Source organism: Mixophyes fleayi, chromosome 2 (assembly GCF_038048845.1).
Source record: "Mixophyes fleayi isolate aMixFle1 chromosome 2, aMixFle1.hap1, whole genome shotgun sequence".
Classification (NCBI taxonomy): Eukaryota; Metazoa; Chordata; class Amphibia; order Anura; family Limnodynastidae; genus Mixophyes; species Mixophyes fleayi.
In genome coordinates, this window is record NC_134403.1 from 37,114,957 (window position 1) to 37,137,068 (window position 22,112).

Here is a 22,112-nt window from a genome sequence, read left to right on the forward strand (position 1 = left end):
GGTGCTATAAACCCCGACAGCAGAAATGCCGGTAGTGTGACTGTCATCTCTTTAAACGGCGACACTGACATTGCCGACAGTAAGAGTGCAATGGCAGGACCCGCCGGCTGGATATGTAGAACCCTAACCCTAACCACTTTGTATTTGATGTTTTTTAGTAACGGTTTTTACACGATCCAGCCAGCAGGTCCTCTTAATGCCGTGAATGTTAGTGTCGCTGTTTTAAGTGACGTGGGTTTATAGCACACATGTTGGAGATGTTGGCTGTCATTTTTTAAGTAAGTGTGTATTGTGTACATGTCACGATTATACTGATCGGCATTTTCCTGTTTTTATAACTCTTGTTGGCTCAGTAGTCATCGGAATGATGACTACCAGCGGATTGAGACAGAGGCAGCATCATAATGGAAGTGGAAAGCCACAAACTGAGGTACAGATTGTGGAGGAATCAGGGTCTCCAACACCAAAGTAGTGATGTGAGGCTCCTGTCACACTGATGCAGGAAGATTGTGGTGTAAAACCACCTTAATATGAAACAAAGTTCATACATCCAACTTGTTATTTTTTATTTAAATGATTCAAAGGCGTTCATGTTTTTTTTTAAATGATGTGTAAACTTTCATTCAGTGGTCGAAGTAGTGGTGTATACAGTGGTATGTCATAACGTCACTTCTCCTACTGCCTACATTGTGACACTATCACATTCCAGTCACTTACATTCCAATTACATTTTTTCATACCGCCACTTCTAAATTTACAATCCGCCACTTATAAATATCCACCTCTGCAACTTCTTTATTTACAATATGTATGCTTATGATTAGGTGTTATTATTAGAATTATATGTTGTTAGTTCACAGTTAGATATTATTACAATGCTTCATTGATTGAAATCTTTATTATTATTTTTTTAATTGTTTTGTTGAGTATCTCTCTAAAATATTGCATTTTCTTTTTTTTTCTTACAGATTGTAAGTGTTGGAAAACATGTGAAAGGCTACCATTACATTATAGCAAACCTGGTAAGTATTTTTGTTCATTAATGTATTCTGAGTGTCTATTTATTTTCATTTTCCTGCTGTAACATTGGGGCAAAATCAGTGGAAAATGTACCACATTCATTTGGTATTTCCTCATCATGCATCTCGTTAAATTCTAATCAAGAGAGCATTTATCATCTTCATTATACATTCAAATAGTATGCACCAATTCTGTGTCGAAGGCCTTCTTATCGTCGGAAAATTAAACACCTGCTAATAGTGGTGTCTTGTGGTTTTTTTATAGAGTATAGTTGTCGAGCAAGCCGTTCCCCATCGAAATGCTACATTGCAATCAAATGCAGAACAGTCATCATACAAATAGATTGGGAAACATCTGTTGTTTTAGTGGGGTTATTTTTATGCAGTTACAACTATTTTGATAATCCATTTATTTTGTCAGCCCATGTGCCCATATACTTTGTGTGTTTGTCACCTGTGCGTCTCCTGCTTCACTGGCATCCATGTGAGAGAGGCTATGCTTTAAGTTGAATAGAGACAGAATACATTAGATGCACTTTGCATTGTGTTGCACCTGGGAATGTGTTGGCCTTAAACCACTCACCCACAAATGTAAGCATGTGATCAGCATATTGTGAATAGCAAACTGTTAATCAGGCAAAAACAATAGCTTAGCCCTCGCTCCTAGCAAAAGTATTACTTAAATTGTTTTACGCATCAACTGACCAAGTAATTGTCATTTATGTACTGTATGTTAACCTGTTCTATGGTAATATTGTTAAATATATTGTGTTGATCGGACTTTCTATGTAAAGCAGAAATGCTTATTAATAAACACTAAATTGGGTCCTTGTGCAATTATCCAATAGATTCGACTGTAATGAAATAAAGCATAACAAAGCCTGAGAACTATATGATTAAGTGGTAGATCAGATATAACTGAAGTGTGTTTACTCAATAAATATGTCAAGCATGCTATCTGTTTCATTCCTTTGTTGACAGATACTATCATTCGTTTGATTGGGGGGCAGAGTGTCTCTATCTTGCAACATAAGGGGACAGCCCAACCAAAGTCTAAGTGACTGGCTTGCAGTCTCCTAGTTAACAGAAATGTTCTGCAAATATTGTTGGACTTATATGGAGGGACATGTGCAGTGTGTTGTGGTATGTTTAAATACATAATTATTGTGGATTGAAAGAAAGTGAGAGTGCACTGTTTCTAAGGGATAGCCACATAGCTTCATAAAAACTATAGTTGCAGTAAGGGAGGGCTAGAGTCTGCACATCATAATCTGGTTTGTGCCAGTTAGTGCATACTTGCCAACTCACCCGGAATGTCCGAGAGACTCCCGAAATTCGGGTCAGTCTCACGGACTCCCAGGAGAGCTGTCAAATCTCCCGCATCCCGCACCTGGCACCCCAAAATGACGCGATTTGCGGTGAATCGCGCCATTTTGGCCCCGCCCCCCGCAACAAAACAGGATTTCAGTAGCAGGGCCAAAATGACGCGATTGGCCGCGCCCCGCCCCTTCCCGCCCTCCAGGCACGCCCCTCTCCCGGACAAAGCAAGAAGAAAGTAGGTAAGTATGAGTTAGTGTCTACTGGAAATCTGGCTACAGAAATTACATTTGCAACCAGTGGTGGCTTTGGTTTTTTTTCCCAGGTGAAATCTGAATGGTAATGTACAAAGCTGCATAAGTGTGTCCCCTGCTGCACAAATGGTTTTGTGCCGTGGGGCCTAACTTAGAGTTGGATATCAGGCCAACTCTCAGGGTAACAATCCACAGACCTATCATTTTTACTTTGTTTTACTTCACCTGTGCATTAAAACAATGTGGAATTGAGAGTTATAGGGCCTGAGTCATTAAGGAGAGCTAAGCTTAAAAAAGGAGTAACTTTGCTTCTGGGCAAAACCATGTTGCATTAGAGGGGGAGGTACATTTAAAACATGGGGACAGATTTATAGTTGTGGACGGGCATGTCCTAGATCAACTTTAAATTTCAGTGTAAAAATAAAGCTATCAAGTATTTGTGTGCTACATGAAAAAACAGCTAGTATTTAACTTATGTGCAAAATAATAAACTAAATAGCCCCCCACCTGCATTGTAACAAGGTTTTTCCCAGAGAACATTTACTCCTTTTTTTTTGTCTTACTTTCCTTAATGACACAGGCCCATAGACTTCTGAGTAAGTTGCCCTCATGGGCCCCTACAAATGAGAGGTGGATTAGGGGTGCAAGTGCAGCAGGAGGTACAGCTAAGGCTTACCCATTAGAGTTGTGGCCTATTCTGAGTAGGCCTCTTCTATAGACATACAAATAGATTAAAAATGTCCTTCTAACCTACCTATGTACTGCAATTCAAACTGACACAGAGATTCTTAGTGTTAGCTTGGCCAAGTTAGAATGTTTCCCCCACCAGCAACTAGGTGATCTCTGTTAGGGGGACACTGACCTATATGCCAAATTGAGAGCAATACCGGCACTCATAGTCTGTCCTGGTTACCACTAATGAGGGGGGACAAACGGCATGGGGTCCCCGTGCATTTTACTGCCGGACAGTCAAAATGGCCTGAAAGATTTTCCATTGTTATCTACAGTTAAATATTTCATTTGTGGCACTGTAACGTTAATGGTGATTCTGTGTCTGTAATAGATACTTTCTTTTTGTCTTCACAATGTTAGAAAGATAATTAAACTCCTGTGTTGCTTTTTGTGGAATGCCGACATCTCTATCAATTTGTATTCCATCTATGTATTGAAATAATTGGGTGATCCATCACATAGAAAGGATTTCTTTTACGATAACTGTGTTTTCAAACATTTACACTTTTCATCTCACTGTTGACCTTCGGTAATACAGGAGCTTAATAAAACAGAACATGGCAGTCTTGTGAATTATGCTTCTAAATTGGTGTGGGAGCTCGCTACTAACAAAAATGACCATTTGGCTTGTGCTAACTTGTGCTACTTAGTATTCCAAATGTTCACTTTTTTTTAAGCAAGTGTAAAGTGTGATTTAAAAATATAACAATGATAACAGTGATCTGTCAAAGTAATAGGTCCAGTCCTTTTTACAGTGTATAATTGTTGAAGAGACCTTGATTGCTTTATTTCCGTGTCAAGAGTTCTATAGAGAGGAAACAATCCACAGAAGAATTAGAGCTCCAGATCCAGTATTTTCAAGTAGAATATTATTTTCTCTACTTTGTCTGCTTGTAGAAATTCAAAGGAATTATTGTCCCTTTTACAGGCATATTTTATAGAGTGTTTGTTATATTCATTTATTTTTCTTTGCAGTGTCTGTCTCTACTCTCTCCCTGTCCCCCTGAGAGAAATCCTCCTATTGCCTCACCATTCTCATAGGAGAAACTTCCCTGCTCCCTCACTGTTCCCCTAAGAGAAATTTCACTCATTCACCATTCCTCTGGGAGAAAGTCTCCTAATCCGTCACCATTCCCATAGGAGAAATTTTACCACTTCACTGTTACCCTGAGAGAAATTCTCCTACTCTCTCACTGTTCTCCAAGGGAAAATTCTACTCACACAACATTCCTCTGGGAGAAATTAACTTACTCTCTTACCATTCCCCTAGGAGACATTCTACTTCCTCATCGTTAAGATAAGAGAAATTGTCCTAATCCCTCACCGATCCCATAGGAGAAAATCTACTCACGCACTGTTCCCATAGGAGATAATCTACTAACGCACTGTTCCTCTGGGAGAAATTCTCCTACTCCCTCACTGTTCCCATAGGAGAAATTCTGCTCATGCACTGTTTCTCTGGAAGAAATTCTCTTACTCCCCTACCGTTCTCCAAGGATAAATTCTACTCACGCACTGTTCCTCTGGAAGAAATTTTATTACTTCTTTAGCGTTCTCCAAGGAGAAATTCTACTCACGCACTTTTCCTCTGGAAGAAATTCTCCTACTCCCTTACCGTTCTCCAAAGAGAAATTCTACTCACGCACTGTTCCTCTGGAAGAAATTCTCTTACTCCCTTACCGATCTCCAAGGAGAAATTTTACTCACGCACTGTTCCTCTGGAAGAAATTTTCTTACTTCTTTAGCGTTCTCCAAGGAGAAATTCTACTCACGCACTGTTCCTCTGGAAGCAATTCTCTTACTCCCTTACCGTTCTCCAAGGAGAAATTCTACTCACGCACTGTTCCTCTGGGAGAAATTCTCCTACTCCCTTACCGTTCTCCAAAGAGAAATTCTACTCACCCACTGTTCCTCTGGAAGAAATTCTCTTACTCCCTTACCGTTCTCCAAGGAGAAATTCTACTCACGCACTGTTCCTCTGGAAGCAATTCTCTTACTCCCTTACCGTTCTCCAAGGAGAAATTTTACTCACGCACTGTTCCTCTGGGAGAAATTCTCCTACTCCCTTACCGTTCTCCAAAGAGAAATTCTACTCACCCACTGTTCCTCTGGAAGAAATTTTCTTACTTCTTTAGCGTTCTCCAAGGAGAAATTCTACTCACGCACTGTTCCTCTGGAAGAAATTCTACTACCTCAAAGTTAACATAAGAGAAATTGTCCTACTCCCTCACCGTTCCTATAAGAAAAATTCAACTCCCGCACTGTTCCTCTGGGAGAAATTTCTCTACTCCCTCCCTGTTCCACTAGGGAAAATTCTCTTACATCTTCAGTGTTTCTGTAGGAGAAATTCTCCTACTCACTCACCACTGCCCTAGTATAAATTCTCACTCACCATTCTCATAGAAGAAATTCTATTCACGCACTGTTCCTCTGGAAGAAATCCTCTTACTCTCTTACTGTTCCCCTAGTAGAGATTCTAATCCCTCACCGCTCCCATAAGAAAAATTCAACTCACGCACTGTTCATCTGGGAGAAATTTCTCTACTCCCTCCCTGTTCCACTAGGGAAAATTATCTTACATCTTCAGTGTTTCTGTAGGAGAAATTCTCCTACTCACTCACGACTCCCCTAGTATAAATTCTTACTCACCATTCCATAGTAAAAATTCTACTCCTTCACCGTTTTCCTGGGATACGTTTTCCTACTCCCTTACGCTAGGATAAATCCTTTGATTTCCTTCACTGTACTGGACCAAGAGAGGACATAGTGCTGTTTGAACCTTGACTTTGAAGCTGAGTTCACCAATTAACAGACAGAGTGTGCTACATTACAGGCTATTTTTAGGACAAATGGGAGGACAAATAGACACCTTTTCCCCTTGAATACCTAGAGGGTGATTTAGAGTCAAACTAAAAAGATGCCCATTTATGTATGCACAAATATGTGTCTGCACACTTACATTTCCATGTCTGTTGTTTGAGTCACACATCTAAAGATATGTGCAATCTTACATTTTTGTATGCGCATACATAAGACAGGTGCATCCAAAATAAGACACCTCTCAAGGGGCGTGCTCGGCCTGCACCTGCTTGTGAAACCTGATATGCCACAACAAGCATAAGGAGAACAAGTGTCAGATACGTCCAGCCCAAAATGCCGGAGCAAGTTGTGCTCATGGGCAGTATAATAGATTTTACTTGAGATGCATATTTACACAGCACTAATGCATTTTCTTAAAACTCCACATTTATTAACATTTTTTTAAATTGCACCTACATATTACAAGGCAGTTTAGAGAAAATAATTAATCATTCACATACGTCTCAGCCCCAGTAGAGCTTACAATATATACTCCCTCCCACACACACAGAGTAGGGTTAATTTCAGAGGAAGCCAATTAAGCTGGTGTGTGGGTGGAAATCAGAGCACATAGAGGAAACACATGGGGAGAACATACAAACTCCACACAAATAGGGCCCCGGATGTAATCTAGCCCATGATCCCAGCACTGTGAGGCCCCCCTTGAGTCATACTTCCCTACTCTCCCAGAACAAATTCTTAGCAGTCTTCCCGGTAGAGAAGGTCAACCTCCCACATCCTGCCCACTTCCCTAGTGAAGTGGGGGGGGGGGATGATGTGATTCTATGCAAATCACATCATCATGGCCTTGCCCCCACCGCGTAATTACTCGAACCTCGGCATTGAGCAGCAGTGGCGAAATGCGTCACCCTTCCCCCCCACTTGTCACTTGACATCCTCTCTGGAAACTCTTAGAGGGGACACACAAAGCACCATACAATGAACACTGTCTCCCTCCCCCCATTTCCTATGTGCCCACTGGCATCCACTCTTAAATATATTAAAGTAGAAACAGCATTGAGTATGTGCACTAGCTCATTTGATAGCAAAACTACCAAAAGCATTGGTACAGGAGGGTTAAATCAGCCTCTGTTGCTGCTCCTTGTTAAGCTGTTACAGTTCACAGAATCAATATCTTACCTATAATGAAGGTTTGGTGATATTCAGTAGTTTTTCTAGATTCTTCGAATTTGTTTTTCTACAGTTGCTGAACTGCATGAGAGATTTTGCTTTTCCCCCCATTAATATTGCCTTGTACTTCTCATCAGAAATTCCTCTTTTCAATCTTTCTATGCGGATGTCTGTCACAGCAACTTAAAACCTCCAGTATCTTCTATCCTCGCTCTAACCAAGAAAAACAAATGCATTTCAACAGATAATTTGCAGCTGGAAAAAATCCTATTGCTTTGCTCATCTGTAAAATCCAAATGTTCACAATTTCTCATCCCTTTGGCATATGTTACTTTTGCAGATAATTCTCATAAGGGTCTAGAAACAAAAATTTCAACAGCCACATTTAAATAATGCACTTCAAGTAGAACACAGAATACAAAAATATAATAACATACCCCCTAACTGGCCTGCTTTCGGCAGGACAGTCCCCTCACATTGGGTACGTGTGTCCTAAATCATGGGAAGTTGAGGGGTATGTCTCCTTGGCAATTCACAGCTTTTTTTGGTGTAGGGGAGGGTGTTTGGGGGCATCCTAGTGCATCAGAAGAGCTAGACACACTCCCTGGGACATATTCACACTCCCTGTGACGTGGACATGCTCCGATATGATGCGCTTACACCCCCTTGTCCGAGGAGGAAAACTGTGTTACTGTCAACCTATCAAATGTTAGCTTTCCTCTTTAAAGGCAGACCTTTATTTAATTCTTATCACAAATTTTTCTTCTGTGTTCTTAAATTCCCTGCTGCATTTTGCAATTTTACATCACATATCCTGCCTGCAAGTTTAAACCTTTCCTTATCATTCAGATTAGAAGTAGAATATATGTTTTATATTAGTTTTTTTATAAACAGATGTAGCACTTGTAATATTGTCTTGTAACGCTGGGTGAATCTGCTACAAACACGAAGTCCACGCAGTAGGATTTTTCCACACATAATGTTAACGTTAAACATCAAACGCCATTGACTCATCGCACTTGCAGTACCATGGGTAACAGCATGGTTCACTGCTGAATCATTGTAAATATATGAGGTCAGGGTGAGAACCGAAGTTTCCACTGTGAAAGATGCTGCTAATAATAAATAGTTTAAAAAATGTTTGGTTTTAAATGAATTAATCAGCACCATCGGAGGTCTGAGCAGAGGTAACTGTCAGTGACTTGCAGAAAAAACACACATACTGAACAGTGGAGTACTACCAGTGATTAACAGTTGATTTTACTCAGCTCTTAAATGCCCTACTGTGGTGTTAGAAAAATAAATAATAAAAAATAGTATCATGCTCCTCTTTAAATCTTCAACTAGCCTTAGAGCTTGACAGCCTGGGCTCCTTTTCACTATAACAGGAGCCACCCTGCTACATTGTAAACCAAGTCCAGATAGGTCAGCACAGTGGCAGGTGTCTCTATACACTCCTCAGAGGCGAAAAGTCTTTTCAATACAAGGTAATTCCAGGCAAACCATAAAGCTTACTTAACACAGTTTCATAAAGCACCAGGTCTGCTGGATTGCCTGATGTGTGCGTGTGTCAGGAAATAGTTTATAAGGCACTATAGGCAGTTCCTGGTCAAAATGTCTCTGAGTTCATGTTCCAGGGAATTCAAAAATTCCTGTGCAGAGGCACAATTCCAAAAATGGTACTTGTTTCCTCATTGATGAGGCACTACGCACAGTATCTGTTTCTGCACAGTTTCTGGGAGTGCATAAAAGTTCTGAGAGACAAACTCCCCTGGATAGACATCCGTGCCAGGCCTTTGTGTCTGTTAGTGAGCTTTTTGCAGTCAGCATTCTCCCAGACAAACTTTGCTGTAGCGTCAGGGAACCCTGAAATATACTTCATTCTGTTCTTAGCTCTAAATAAAATCACATATTAATTAAACAGCAACAATGACATAAAAAGTACAGTCTGAGGCGTGGATCTTGTGGATAATCTTTAGTTTCCACAATTCTGACTTAACTCCCTCCAGAAAATGCATCATCACAAATTTAGCCACATTCAAGTGAAACTAGGGAGTGTCCCACTTGTCCCTGACATGGCCCATCCTAAGAGGCAGGAGAATAAAGTGAGCAAACCTACAATGACAACTGCAACATGTGAGATCTGCAGCAATACCAGCTACAGATGACAGGTGGCATTGCACCATCTACACTGACAACTGTACATCCTTTTTCACTTAATGCCTTCAGGAGTTTGCTAAAGGTAAAGTCAATTATGAGTAAGAGACCATACCTGTATGCAGTCTTTCTAAGGACCCCACTCATAACAAGCTTTGCATCTTTAGCAAAGTTGGATTTTTTTTTCTGCTGGTGCTTACAGATCCAGTTTTGTTTTCCTGTTTATTAATTTCAGGTTTGTCCCTAGTGATTCTGCATTCTCCAACCCATCAACCTCAGCTTTGTCCCTCATAACCCGTCCTCTCAGGACTAAGCGGCTTGGCCGGTCGTGGTGTGTATCTGATAGCTACCCCAGCCAAGTGGTTCTCTCCTGGCAGTAGCCAGCACCATGATAGGCTCTTTCTTAGCTCCTGGATGGTTGAAGCTGGGGTAACTACCAAGATAAGGAACCCTGCAGTGGTCCTAGCAGACTAGATAAGGGTCCTTAAAACCCATGACCACAAAATGTGATCATTATGGGAGATTTCAATATGGCTGATGTGGACTTGAATCTGCCAATGGCTAAATCAACCATGAGTGACATTCGGGACAGCCTGCATGGGGCATCTTTGAAGAAATTAGTGAAGCAAGAAAGCAATCCTAGATTTAGTTCTCAGAGACTTCATTTAAACCTTTCTTTTGTGCTTCTAAGGTGGTTTAAACACACCAAAACCAGCAAGATCTTTAGTGCAGGAAAGTTAATACAGCTACTCTGCCAACAGTTCAAAAGCTTAGACAGATTGACTGCACTTGTGCCAGTATCAGGGACATGCTGATATATGACATGCTGAAAAACTTACTTTGTTTCAGATTATTAAGATTACAATCATGAAATACTAGCACAAAAAAAATAATTACAACTGTCACAAGATAAGTAATAGAAAAATTATGTTTACTTAGCTTTAAGAAAATAAGTGCACAAACAGCCTTGAATAAGTATGGGAATCCCTATGCCCTGTAATTTGAAACACGGATAACTTTCAAGATAATCTTCACATTGAGGTGAGTGGGGCTCAGTGTTTTTTCATCTACAAAGGAGATTCCTTATAACCCCTCACTCTGCAGTCATTAAATACTTTACCAAGTCTCATAGAAACAGTTATAATCAGCACTAAAAAAGACAGTAGATGGCAGTAGTACTCTATCTATAAAGTATAAAATGTAACCAGTATGTGTTATGATCTGCCCTGTTTCTTTGTGTGCATTTTGCCCTGTGTTATTATTTGCCTTGTTTTCCTGTGTGCATATTACCCTGCTGTTATGATCTGCCTTGTATCGTTGTGTGCATTTTGCCCTGTGTTATTATTTGCCTAGTTTCCCGGTGTGCATATTACCCTGCAGTGCCTGTGATTCTCCTGGGGTACTGCTGTTCAGCCTTTCCGGTCAGGGGTTAACTTGCACTGCTAGTTAATCACTCCACACCTGTCTGTGGCCTATATGTGCCTGCTGATTCCTGTATCCTTTGCTGGTCATTGAAGTTTTCTTGCCTGTTCATGTGATGTTCCTAGCCTGTTCATGTGTCTCTCTGTTCCTGGATTACCTGCATGTTTCTGGCTGCTACTACAAACTGGTTTCAGTTAAGTCATCTGCTGCATTTCTTTATTATTTACTGCTTGTTTGCCAAGATCTGGAAATCCATTGTTCCATTCAGCCTGAACTGTTACTGTTTATTTTTGCCTTACCTGGACTTTACTTTACTGCAATAAACAGTTTAAACGTTTATATCACGTGTCTGGCTCCATGGCTGTAATTAAGGAAGTGGTTGTGAACAGAACCCTAACAGTATGTAGCAGATATTAGCTTACATTATAACAATGCACTCAGTGACCACTTTATTAGATACACCTGCTCATTAATGCAAATATCTAATCAGCCAATCAAGTAGCAGCAAATCAATGCATAAAAGCATGCAAACGTGGTCAAAAGATTTCAGTTGTTTTTCTGTGCAATGTTTGCTGGTGCCAGATGGGGTTATTTGTGTATCTCAGAAACTGCAAAGCTCTTGAGATTTTCACACACAGCAGTCACTAGAATTTACGTAGAATAGTGGGAAAAAACAAAATTCATCTAGTGAGCAGCAGTTCTATGGCACAAATGCCTTTTTAATGGGAGAGGAGAATGGCCAAAGTAGTTCAAGCTCATTGGAAGGCGACAGTAAATCAAATTACCTTGCATTACAATGGTGGTATGCAAAAGAGCATCTCTGAATGCATAGCATGCTGAATGTTGAAGTGGATGGACTACAGCTGCAAAAGACCACTCTGGGATCCAGTCCTATCAGCTTAGCACAGGAAACTGATGCTACAATGGGCACAGGCTCACCAAAACTGGACACCTGAAGATTGGAAAAATGTTGCCTGGTCCAACAATCTAGAGTTGATGCTGCATACAGATGGTAGGGTCAGAATTTAGCATAGACAGCATGGATCCATCCTGCTTTGTGTCAATGGTACAGGTTGGTGATGGTGGTGCAATGCATGGGAAGGAATTTTTTTGGCACAAATTAGACCCCTTAATATCATTGAAATGCCACAGCCTAAATGAGTTACCGACTTATATACTGGTTACTGGCAATGTACATCCCTTTATGGTGACAGTCTGCCCTTCTTCTTATGGCTAATTCCAGCAAGTAAAACGTCACATCATAAAGCATACGTCATCTGAAGCTGGTTCCATGAATATGACAATGAGTTCAGTGTACTCCAAAAGCCTCCACAGTCACCAGATCTCAATCCAACAGAGCGCCTTTGAAATGTGATGGAAGCGGGAATTTCCAACTGAAAATTTTGCAGCACCTGTGTGAAACTAGCATGTCATCATGGAGCAGAATCTTTAAGGAATATTTACAGTACCTGTTTGAATCAATACCATGAATTCAGGCTGTTGTGGGACAAGAGGGGTTACTACCAATTACTTTAAGTGTTTATATAATAAAGTGTCCACTAAGTGTAGATTGCTTATATATTGTAGCAAAATAAAAGAACAATACATAGTATATTTCTAAGTGGTCTTATATAGCATGTAATCTAATATGTGATGACTGAATGTGTGGCCCTGGCACTAGGACCCAGAGGAAGCGGTTGCTTTGCAACATAAGGCTAGTTTGAGTTGACTACAACCTGTGTGGTGAGAAAAGGACAGCCTGGGACCCTGGCGGGAGGAGAGCAGAACCATCGCCTTCTGCCACTAGGGCCGAAATACACCATGACAGAGAGAATATGAGAGAAATGTGACACATTTGAGGGAGAAATTACCTCAGGATGTGGCTGTATGATAGAGAGGAGAGCTCAGTCAACAGGGGGAATATACCGCATTGCTTTAGAATGTGACACAGCGTTTGAGTCACGGAACCCAAAGCATTCTGCTGGGAGCATAGGCAGCATTTTGTACATTAAAGGATCTAAGAGAACACTAGGGGCTAGATTTACTAAGCTGCGGGTTTGAAAAAGTGGGGATGTTGCCTATAACAACCAATCAGATTCTAGCTTTCATTTATTTAGTACTTTCTACAAAATGACAGCTAGAATCTGATTGGTTGCTATAGGCAACATCCCCACTTTTTCAAACCCGCAGCTTAGTAAATCTAGCCCCAGGAAGCAAATGTCAGAGCCTAAATAAGTGATATATCCCCACAGAAGAGGGGTACGTAGTGGCTGAGAGTGCACCAGAGACAGTGCCATAGCCGAGCGAGGAGGGACGAGAAAGAATGGATCATATCATAACCATGTCACCCCTTTAAGTACTGTGCAGGAGGAGCAAACCTTTTATATAGGTGCAAAACATGACAAATCGCTTTCCCTCTGCAGTATGTTTCAATGGCATTCAAATTTTCAGTCAGATAAATTGAACCTTACAATTGTCTAGCACAATTGTCTAGCAGTCGACTGTCACTACAATGTATTCTGGTATTGGCATCAGAAATATAACAATAAAGTATAAATGTAACTTTGAATATTTGTTTTTAGGGAATCAAGGATCTTTCGCTTGACAGATTTATGCATGGCGGAGCCAATGTAACAGGATTCCAGCTGGTGGATTTCAATACTCCAATAGTAACTGAATTAATGCAGCGGTGGAAGACGCTGGACCAGAGGGAATACCCAGGGTCAGAAACCCCCCCAAAGGTAACTAGTGATTTTTTTACCTGATAAAAAGAAATTGTATCCTTATTGGGTATTTCCACTCTATATTTTGTTTTAAATACTATGTAGTGTGTGTAGGGCAGCTGTTTAAAAAAAAGATGTACATACCTTACCCACTCCCTCCGACATGGCCATTGCTCCTCTTGGCATCGGTGAGCCTATCATGGATGACAGATGCCGTGTTTACTATGCATAGTTACCCAACAAGGGGCCTTATTCATTAAGGATCTTAACTTGAGAAACTTCTTATTTCAGTCTCCTGGACAAAACCATGTTACAATGCAAGGGGTGCAAATTAGTAGTCTGTTTTGCACATAAGTTAAATACTGACTGTTTTTTCATGTAGCACACAAATAATTGATAGCTTATTTGTACACTGAAATTTAAAGTTGATATTTGTGTGCTACATGAAAAAACAGTCAGTATTTAACTTATGTGCAAAACAGACTACTAATTTGCACCCCTTGCATTGTAACATGGTTTTGTCCAAGAGACTGAAATAAGAAGTTTCTCAAGTTAAGATCCTTAATTAATCAGGCCCAAGAATCTTACTTACCCATGTGGCATATTCCAGCATTCTATCAGAGACGGATTTTGCAGTATGAAATCGAAAATGTGTGTGTGTGTGTGTTAAACATTGGCACAATCATACCAATAAACATTTACATGCTTATATGTTTTTACAAATAAACACTTACATGCTAAAAACACGCATGCTTACCTAACCTGTACAAAAGCATACACACTTTTATTTTACTTATACAATCAGAAACAAACCTTTGCACACAAACACACAGACACTCGAGCAGTTGTTATTTTAAGTCATTAACTAACATTTTCGCACTGGTAAACGACCTGGTCTGTCTTGCTAGCCGTATACAAAATGCAATTAAACTGACTATAAATCATGCTATAGTACCGATTGCTAAACTAATATACATTTAAACTTTATCTGAGGTTTTTTTATGGGTCACTTATCTTTTAATCTTTTTTCATTTGTGCTACAAAATCCCAGTGGTGCTCATAATCTACCTCCAAGAGGTCATACATTTAACTTGACTCCAACATTGATTATTTGAAAAGCACCATAGGTGCTTCATGACCAGGCATAAGTTTAGTCGGAAGCAAAATTCCACGTTTCAGTATTATCAAATGCTTTCATTGTTGACCTAGTTCAAATAGTCAGTTACCATGTTGACCTCAAAGCAGTGTAAATTGCTGGATGTATTCTATTGTCTAACCCATAGCAAATGGTAAAAACTACAGCATACAGCAACACTAAGGTTCACTTAATTAAAATCTGTTTTACCATTTCAGTATGTAAAGAAATAGAAGTGTAGACTATAGTCTGCGGTAATCCACTTTTTTTGGTTTTCTATGTAAATTTGTACTGAGAAAAGATACCTGCTTGTAAATATTGTTTCATTTATTTTGGCTTTTATATAAATGTTCAGTAAAACAAACAGGAAGAAAAAAAATTATGCAAAGACAAAAGTGAAGGTCACCCCTGAAGGCAAAATAATTCTGCACAAATGCACTTTATAAACAAGACGTCTGTGTTTCCTTTTAATTACTGACATAAGTAAATTATACAAAGTCTTTGGTTAATTAAAAAAAAAAAAAAAACCATAGCAATCTTTACACAGGATTGATATGGTAATCAGCTATATTACTATGAGATTTCATGATAATTTGCCAATTTACCATAATAATTTTCATATGTTGAATGAGGGAAGATACAGATAGAGTCTAATGTGCCACAGAACCTGTATCGGTTATAAAAGTATGTGCCTCAGTATTTAAAGGCATGAGTTGGCGACCATGGTACACACCTGTGTACAGTATGTGCAGGGTAGTAATTTACAGACCACATGCAGTACTTATGCCAAAATTTCCTAATATTACATGTTGTCAGCAACTTTTGCACATTTTAGGTGTAGTATTATCGGTTCAGAGCATTCAGTAGGCTCTGTACATCCTTTACAACTAGTGCGTTTCAAACTCACAAAACCAATATGGCAGATATATGGTCAAGATAGATAAAAGGTCAAGTTAAATTGAAAAGTTTTCGACTTTGAAGGGGTCACAGAGTTCTTCATAGGGCAAAATGAGCAACTGACTTGAAAGTCCCATTAAGTGGAGTTTTTAACGGGGCCGCTATTTTTACGTAGTGTAGTGGTTATCATGTTCACCTCACACGCGAAAGGTTCCCGGTTCGATCTCGGGCGGAAACACTCAATTTATTGGGTAGCACAGTGGCTTAGTGGTTAGCACTTCTGTCTCACAGCGCTGGGGTCATGAGTTCGATTCCCAACCTTGGCCTTATCTTTGTGGAGTTTATATGTTCTCCCCGTGTTTGCGTGGGTTTCCTCCCGGTGCTCCGGTTTCCTCCCACACGCTTAAAACATACTGGTAGGTTAACTGGCTGCTATTAAATTGCCGTTAGTCTCTCTCGGTCTGTGTGTATATTAGAGGATTTAGATTGTAAGCTCCTATGGGGCAGGAACTGATGTGAATGAGTTCTCTGTACAACACTGCGGAATTAGTGGCGCTATATAAATAAATAGATGATGATGACAGATGATGATTGTAAGTGTAAATCTGTGCACAGAAAACACACATAGCTAATATATACATACACACATGGTGAACGCTAAAATAAAACAAGCTGTTTTGCTTATCTTGTAGTATACCTCTGCGCTGACTTACGATGGCGTTCTTGTGATGGCTGAAGCATTCCGTAATATGCGAAGACAAAAAATTGATCTTTCAAGAAGAGGGAATGCAGGCGATTGTCTTGCTAATCCAGCTGCTCCTTGGGGTCAGGGGATTGATATGGAGAGAACACTAAAACAGGTAATCTCTAAAATACTTTGCTGCTTATTTCTTAAAAGACTTAAATGAAAGGACTTAGTAGGAACAGATCCCCCTATATGTTAAAGTAGTGTTCTTTTCTTATTTTAATGCAGTTGTCACTTTGTCATTTACTATTAACGAATGAATCCCTCATAATACTGAAAAGCATTGCTAGCACAATACCATTTTGGCCAGCCAATGGGGTTCTGGAGATCTCACATGTTCTTCTTTCATGTTTTCACTATTTAACATTGTGGCTTGTAGAATATTATTGGGCATAAAACGCATCTTGTTGCAATTGTGGTGTCAATGCATTGTTTGCCTTTGTAATACAAGGCTCCACTTGAGAATTGGATGTGGTCATTGGCCTGCCAACAGCATTATTGTAGATGTGGAGGAAATATAGTGGTTATATTTTTCGTGAATATCAGGACAACTTTAACCAGAAAATCAGTCATTGACTTGGATTAATGGATACATTTTTTAAGCATCAATGTCTGTTACAACAATTTGTCTTTTGATTCGTTTCTCCGATTAAATATTATTAAAAAATAATATAAAAATGTAGGCAATCAGAAGTGCTAGGCATGGCCAGAGGACACATCATGTCCTTATTTAGGGCTTGACGTAGAGTTGGGTGCAAGTTATACCAAAATCGTAAGTGTAAATTGTATCCCGTAATTTACAGAGGATTCCAAGTAATATGGACCTTTAGATCCGTCCGACTTAGAATACGATGAATACTGCACAAACACACCTTTTTATCTTCTCACTGTTCCCAAGGTGCAAAGATATGTGAAATGTATAAATTCAATAACACTTTATAGAATGTCGTGATACAAACAATGATATAGTAGTAATAAAAGATAAAAAATATATTTTTTTATTTTTTTATTCTTGATAGTTGTTTATGTCTTTGGTTCTGGCCAGACCTATAGTTTTTATTTTTTATTACTACTATATCATTGTTTGTATCACAAAATTCTATAAAGTATTATTGAATTTATACATTTCACATATCTTTGCGCTCGGGAACGGCGAGAACATTCTATAGATTTGGGAGACTTTCTGGAATTCACTCCCTTCAGATATCCCTCATGGCAGCATATGACATACACCTATTGAGAGCTGCACTAAACTCTCTACCCTTTGTTTTCACACCTTTTTATCTGCCTTATGGGCCAGTGTGCATGATACACATAAGTGTATCAGTCAGAGTGGTCCTGTAAAGCAGGTAAATTAATAAATAAATTATTGTTATAAAAAAAAGTAAAAAATTGTGCTCCCCCCCCCCCACTACCTTCCCTGTTCCACCTTTCTAAGCGCAGAGAGGTGTAAAGGGGAGATCCGTCTCAGTGGGAGTGCAAACTGAGACGGATCCTTGGCTAAAAGTGCTATTTGTGCTGATCAGTTGGACTTGCATCTGACTCTACCCGGCCGTCAATGAGTAGAAAAGTTGTGAGATATGGATAAAGTCCTATACATTCATCCCTGAATATTTACATTTTACAAATTCACAAGGTAAAATTAAACATAGTGTCAGGGTGCCTTTAAAGTTTTGTTAATGTTACTATGGAATTACAGCTGTTTAGGAAGAATTTTAAATGTTTCTTTAAAATAGTTTATACAACAAATCATACCAGTTTTACAATGAATGCTGTATAATATCTGTGTTTAAACCTTCAGTTTTCTTATACTACGTCAATGAACTGTTCAGTTTCAAAAACATAAAGGGTATATTTGATATGCGTGGAAAACATAGAATTGCATGTCTCACAGAGATGGATAGATTCTAGTATATAAGATTATCCTCTACATTTGATGTAATCAGTTGGTTTTCCTGAGACTTGATGTTTATCTTTCACGTATATATTTTTATTTAAGGTTCGGATACAGGGTTTAACAGGGAATGTACAATTTGATCATTATGGGCGAAGGGTGAACTATACCATGGACGTTTTGGAGCTGAAAAGCGCAGGCCTCAGAAAGGTATGTGTATTATTTAGCTTATAATCATATAGTAGAACGATTGATTGCACCAAATGTAACACAGATGCCTGCAGCAGGATTATATCTATCTTTATTGCACTGTTTAGTACTTTTTCATATGCATTTTTTTAATTGTACTATCAGTGTGTTTTGTACGCTTAAAATTTGAAGATGAAGATTTTGATCAGATATCTAGAAAACAAACTAAAGGTCATATACTAATCACTAAATATGCAAACAACAAATTTAGTTTTGCGCAAATGCACCTTTTTTTTCCAATTTGCCCATACCCAGATGAACGCCCACAATCTGCTTTTAGGAACTGGTCCTATACATGAAGGTACACACGATGGAAAAAAAAAAAAGTCTACCCTACCTTTCTAGGAGCAATCTCCTCATTTAATTCAATATTTTCTATTTTTTACCTAAAATAGTTCTTGTTCTAATATTTTAAATTAATTCTGAGTATGGTGACATTTTATAGAATGACGGTACTACCATGGGTTCAAGGCATGCAGCTGCTGCAGAGTTCAGGGGTGATGTGGGGGCCCTGGCAATTTTGGTGCCCTCTGGGGCCCAAATGGGGAGACATCCCAAGCCCCTAGGCCCCCACATCACCCCCCCCCCCCCCCAAGGCTACCGAGTCCTCTTCTTAGAGGAACATGTGCAAAGAGCAGAGAGGGGAGGCCTGGGAAGTTACATGTTGTGGGAGTTTTGAATGTTTGTATTACATGATTATTTCCGAGCATATAAATGCGCTTACGCTCATTAAATGGTTGGAACAAAATCAGCATCTGAGTACCCACAGTAATACTCGTGTCATAGCTTGTTGGAGTTAAGCAGCGTTGCCCCAGCTGAAAACACAAAGATACAAGAGATCATTCTAAGCAGCTCTGCCTGCTTATATAAATACATTGGTACACAACTCAAAAAGGAAGCTAAAAATTAAAGGCAATGTTTTAGTAAAAGTTGCAAGAGGTCATTACAAGCCCATGGATTAAATTTCTGGAAGATGTAAAATCTTTTTAAGGCCATCATACCAAACAAGTTGTTATCATTCGCATTCCACAGCTTAGCTGTGAAGTGATGGTAACACTTTCCTTTATGTGCCAATACACTATGACTGGCACATGTCCTGTTTGTATCTACCAGCTAAAAGGTTAATGTTATTGCACATGTAGATTTACCCAGAGTCTGCAAGAATTCAGCTCCCTTTTTTAATTTACTTACAACATGCCCCTGAGCTGTGGGTTGTTGCATTCAATCCTCATCACTGAATCAATGGAGGAAGGACATGGGAGGTGATTGAGCCTTTGACTTACAGTGCATGTGAATGTGTCACCATCAATACATTTATGTGCATTGACAGTTTTGGCTGAGAGAGCAGGGAAGGATGGTTCCACTGCATTGACGCTGGTTCTGGATGGGGGCTGGGCATGGCTACAGCAGGATGTGACTCAGGAGATGAAACTTTGCAATTAAACTAAATAAGGGACATCTCTAATTATTATAATAATTATAACAATTTCTACTTCAGTTGCATTATTGTCAGTGTCATTTGTCGTTTGTTTTGGAACAATCATATAAAGTAATTAATGCATTAGCTAACTAATAAATACAGTTCTTGGGAGAGTTCTTTTATCAAATAAATTGAGTTTAAACAATTGAAGCTGCAGCGTTCTCAATGCATGACCCCAGTTTCTTATTTTCTCTAATGTTTGAAGAAATGTAATTAAAATGTTTAGTTTTAAGGTTTTATGCATGCTTTTAAAGGACAAGGAAAAAAGTATTACCTGGCGCATAAATAAACAGTAATATATAGATAGGAAATAGGATACCAGCAGTGTGAATAAATACAAATAGTTTTAATCATAGAAAAAAATCAGGAAAAAATCAAACAATAAGTCCATAACTGGTCCAGACCAGTAAAAAACTAGAACATGTATAATCAGGGATAATGGATCATAAATCACAAATCCAATAGGGATGAGTTAAGTTAGTCCTCATGAAGGTACATGTGTTGCCACTAATAGTGAATAAAGTGGATCGTCTAAGTTTATTAAAAAAAAAAAAAAAGACGTCAACAGGCAATGCTTATAAAGAACAAATAGAACTAAAAATTGACAGGTTCATATATAAAACTCAGTGTTAAGTTGGTGATAATCGAAGAAAATCGTTGAATTTTTTTTTATTCTTTGAGTAAAGCATTTTTTCAGTGTTTATAGGTATTAAAATAGTTTTTTACATTTTTAATATATATTTGTGATCTATTTTTAAACTGTTTTTTATTTTTTGTTGACATGTGGTACAGAAAGTCTAAATCTGGACTTTAAGTTTCACTGCGCACGCACGAGCCTGCTAGCCAGATCACGCATGCACATACCCCTAAAGACTGGCCCATCAAATCGGTATGTTAACATTTACCACTCTGGACCAGTATCTCCAGGGCAGCTCGGTAAATTGTGACCTTATTGCCGTTAAAGAGGACCTATTGATAACTAGGCCCCGTGGCAGCAAAGTGGACCAGTAGCATAACATCAAGCTCCAGGCTGGGCAAAAGAACAGGAACATTTTTTTAAAAAGTCAATACTTTGGAATGGCAAGTGAATTGTAAATAAAAATCTTTAATGACTTCCTGGGGAAGTGTTGATATCTTGATAACTGGGAAATACTGTATAGAAGTTATCGATTTTCTTTTTACACTATAAAGTATATTTTTTAGCTTGAGTTGTCTTTTGATGACAATTTGGATTCTTTCCGTGCTGGTTTTGTGACAACTCTGAACCAGCCATTAATGTGTTTTATACAACATATAGAACCTGTGCCCAATTAGTGACAGTATCAAAAATAATAAAAATAGTCATTTTATCCTTTTGATATCATAAGAGTTCTAGTTTGTAAGTCCAATCAAACCCTGGGCTCCGGTTTTTGCCTCTTAAAGTCTATTTACAACTTAAATAACATTTTTTTTATGGTTCAATGATATACCATCATCATCATCACCATTTATTTATATAGCGCCACTAATTCTGCAGCGCTGTACAGAGAATTCACTCACATTAGTCCCTGCCCCATTGGGGCTTACAGTCTAAATTCCCTAACATACACACACACACACACACACACACACACACACATACTAGGGTCATTTTTTTGTTAGCAGTCAATTAACCTACCAGTATGTTTTTAGATTGTGGGAGGAAACAGGAGCACCCGGAGGAAACCCATGTAAGCACGGGGAGAACATACAAACTCTTCACAAATAAGGCCATGGTCGGGAATTGAACTCATGGCCACAGTGCTGTAAAGCAGAAGTGCTAACCACTAGGCCACCATGATACCATTACCACTAAGCCAACATCATTATTCTTACAAAAAAAAGAGAGGAAATAGCAACTATGTAAATTAGCGAAATGGAAGCAGGACATTGCCGGACCTTTTCCTATGAAAATGTGAATAGGAAATTTACTGGTGATTGACATCAACAGCACCTCTGGGTGTTTGCATCTGGCCCTTAGCTACTATCCTAAAAAGAAAACAAACAAGCTTTATAAACACATATGTATTCCATAACTAATATAATCAATCTTCTTAGACACCTACACATAGAATTGAGT

At 39.0% G+C, this 22,112-nt stretch overlaps 1 protein-coding gene across 8 annotated transcripts in view; it reads left to right on the plus strand.

The window, feature by feature from the left end:
* Positions 1-22,112, plus strand: part of GRIA4 (glutamate ionotropic receptor AMPA type subunit 4) — a 294,843-nt gene that overhangs the window by 216,664 nt on the left and 56,067 nt on the right. For all 8 annotated transcript variants that reach the window (XR_012688574.1, XM_075198808.1, XM_075198805.1 and 5 more), the window contains exons 5-8: positions 969-1,022; positions 13,474-13,632; positions 16,339-16,506; positions 18,391-18,495. Coding sequence is in view for 7 of the 8 variants with exons in the window: in XM_075198808.1 (XP_075054909.1) it covers positions 969-1,022; positions 13,474-13,632; positions 16,339-16,506; positions 18,391-18,495 (486 nt within the window). In the remaining variant the exon portion in view is untranslated. The remainder of the gene's footprint in view (positions 1-968; positions 1,023-13,473; positions 13,633-16,338; positions 16,507-18,390; positions 18,496-22,112) is intronic.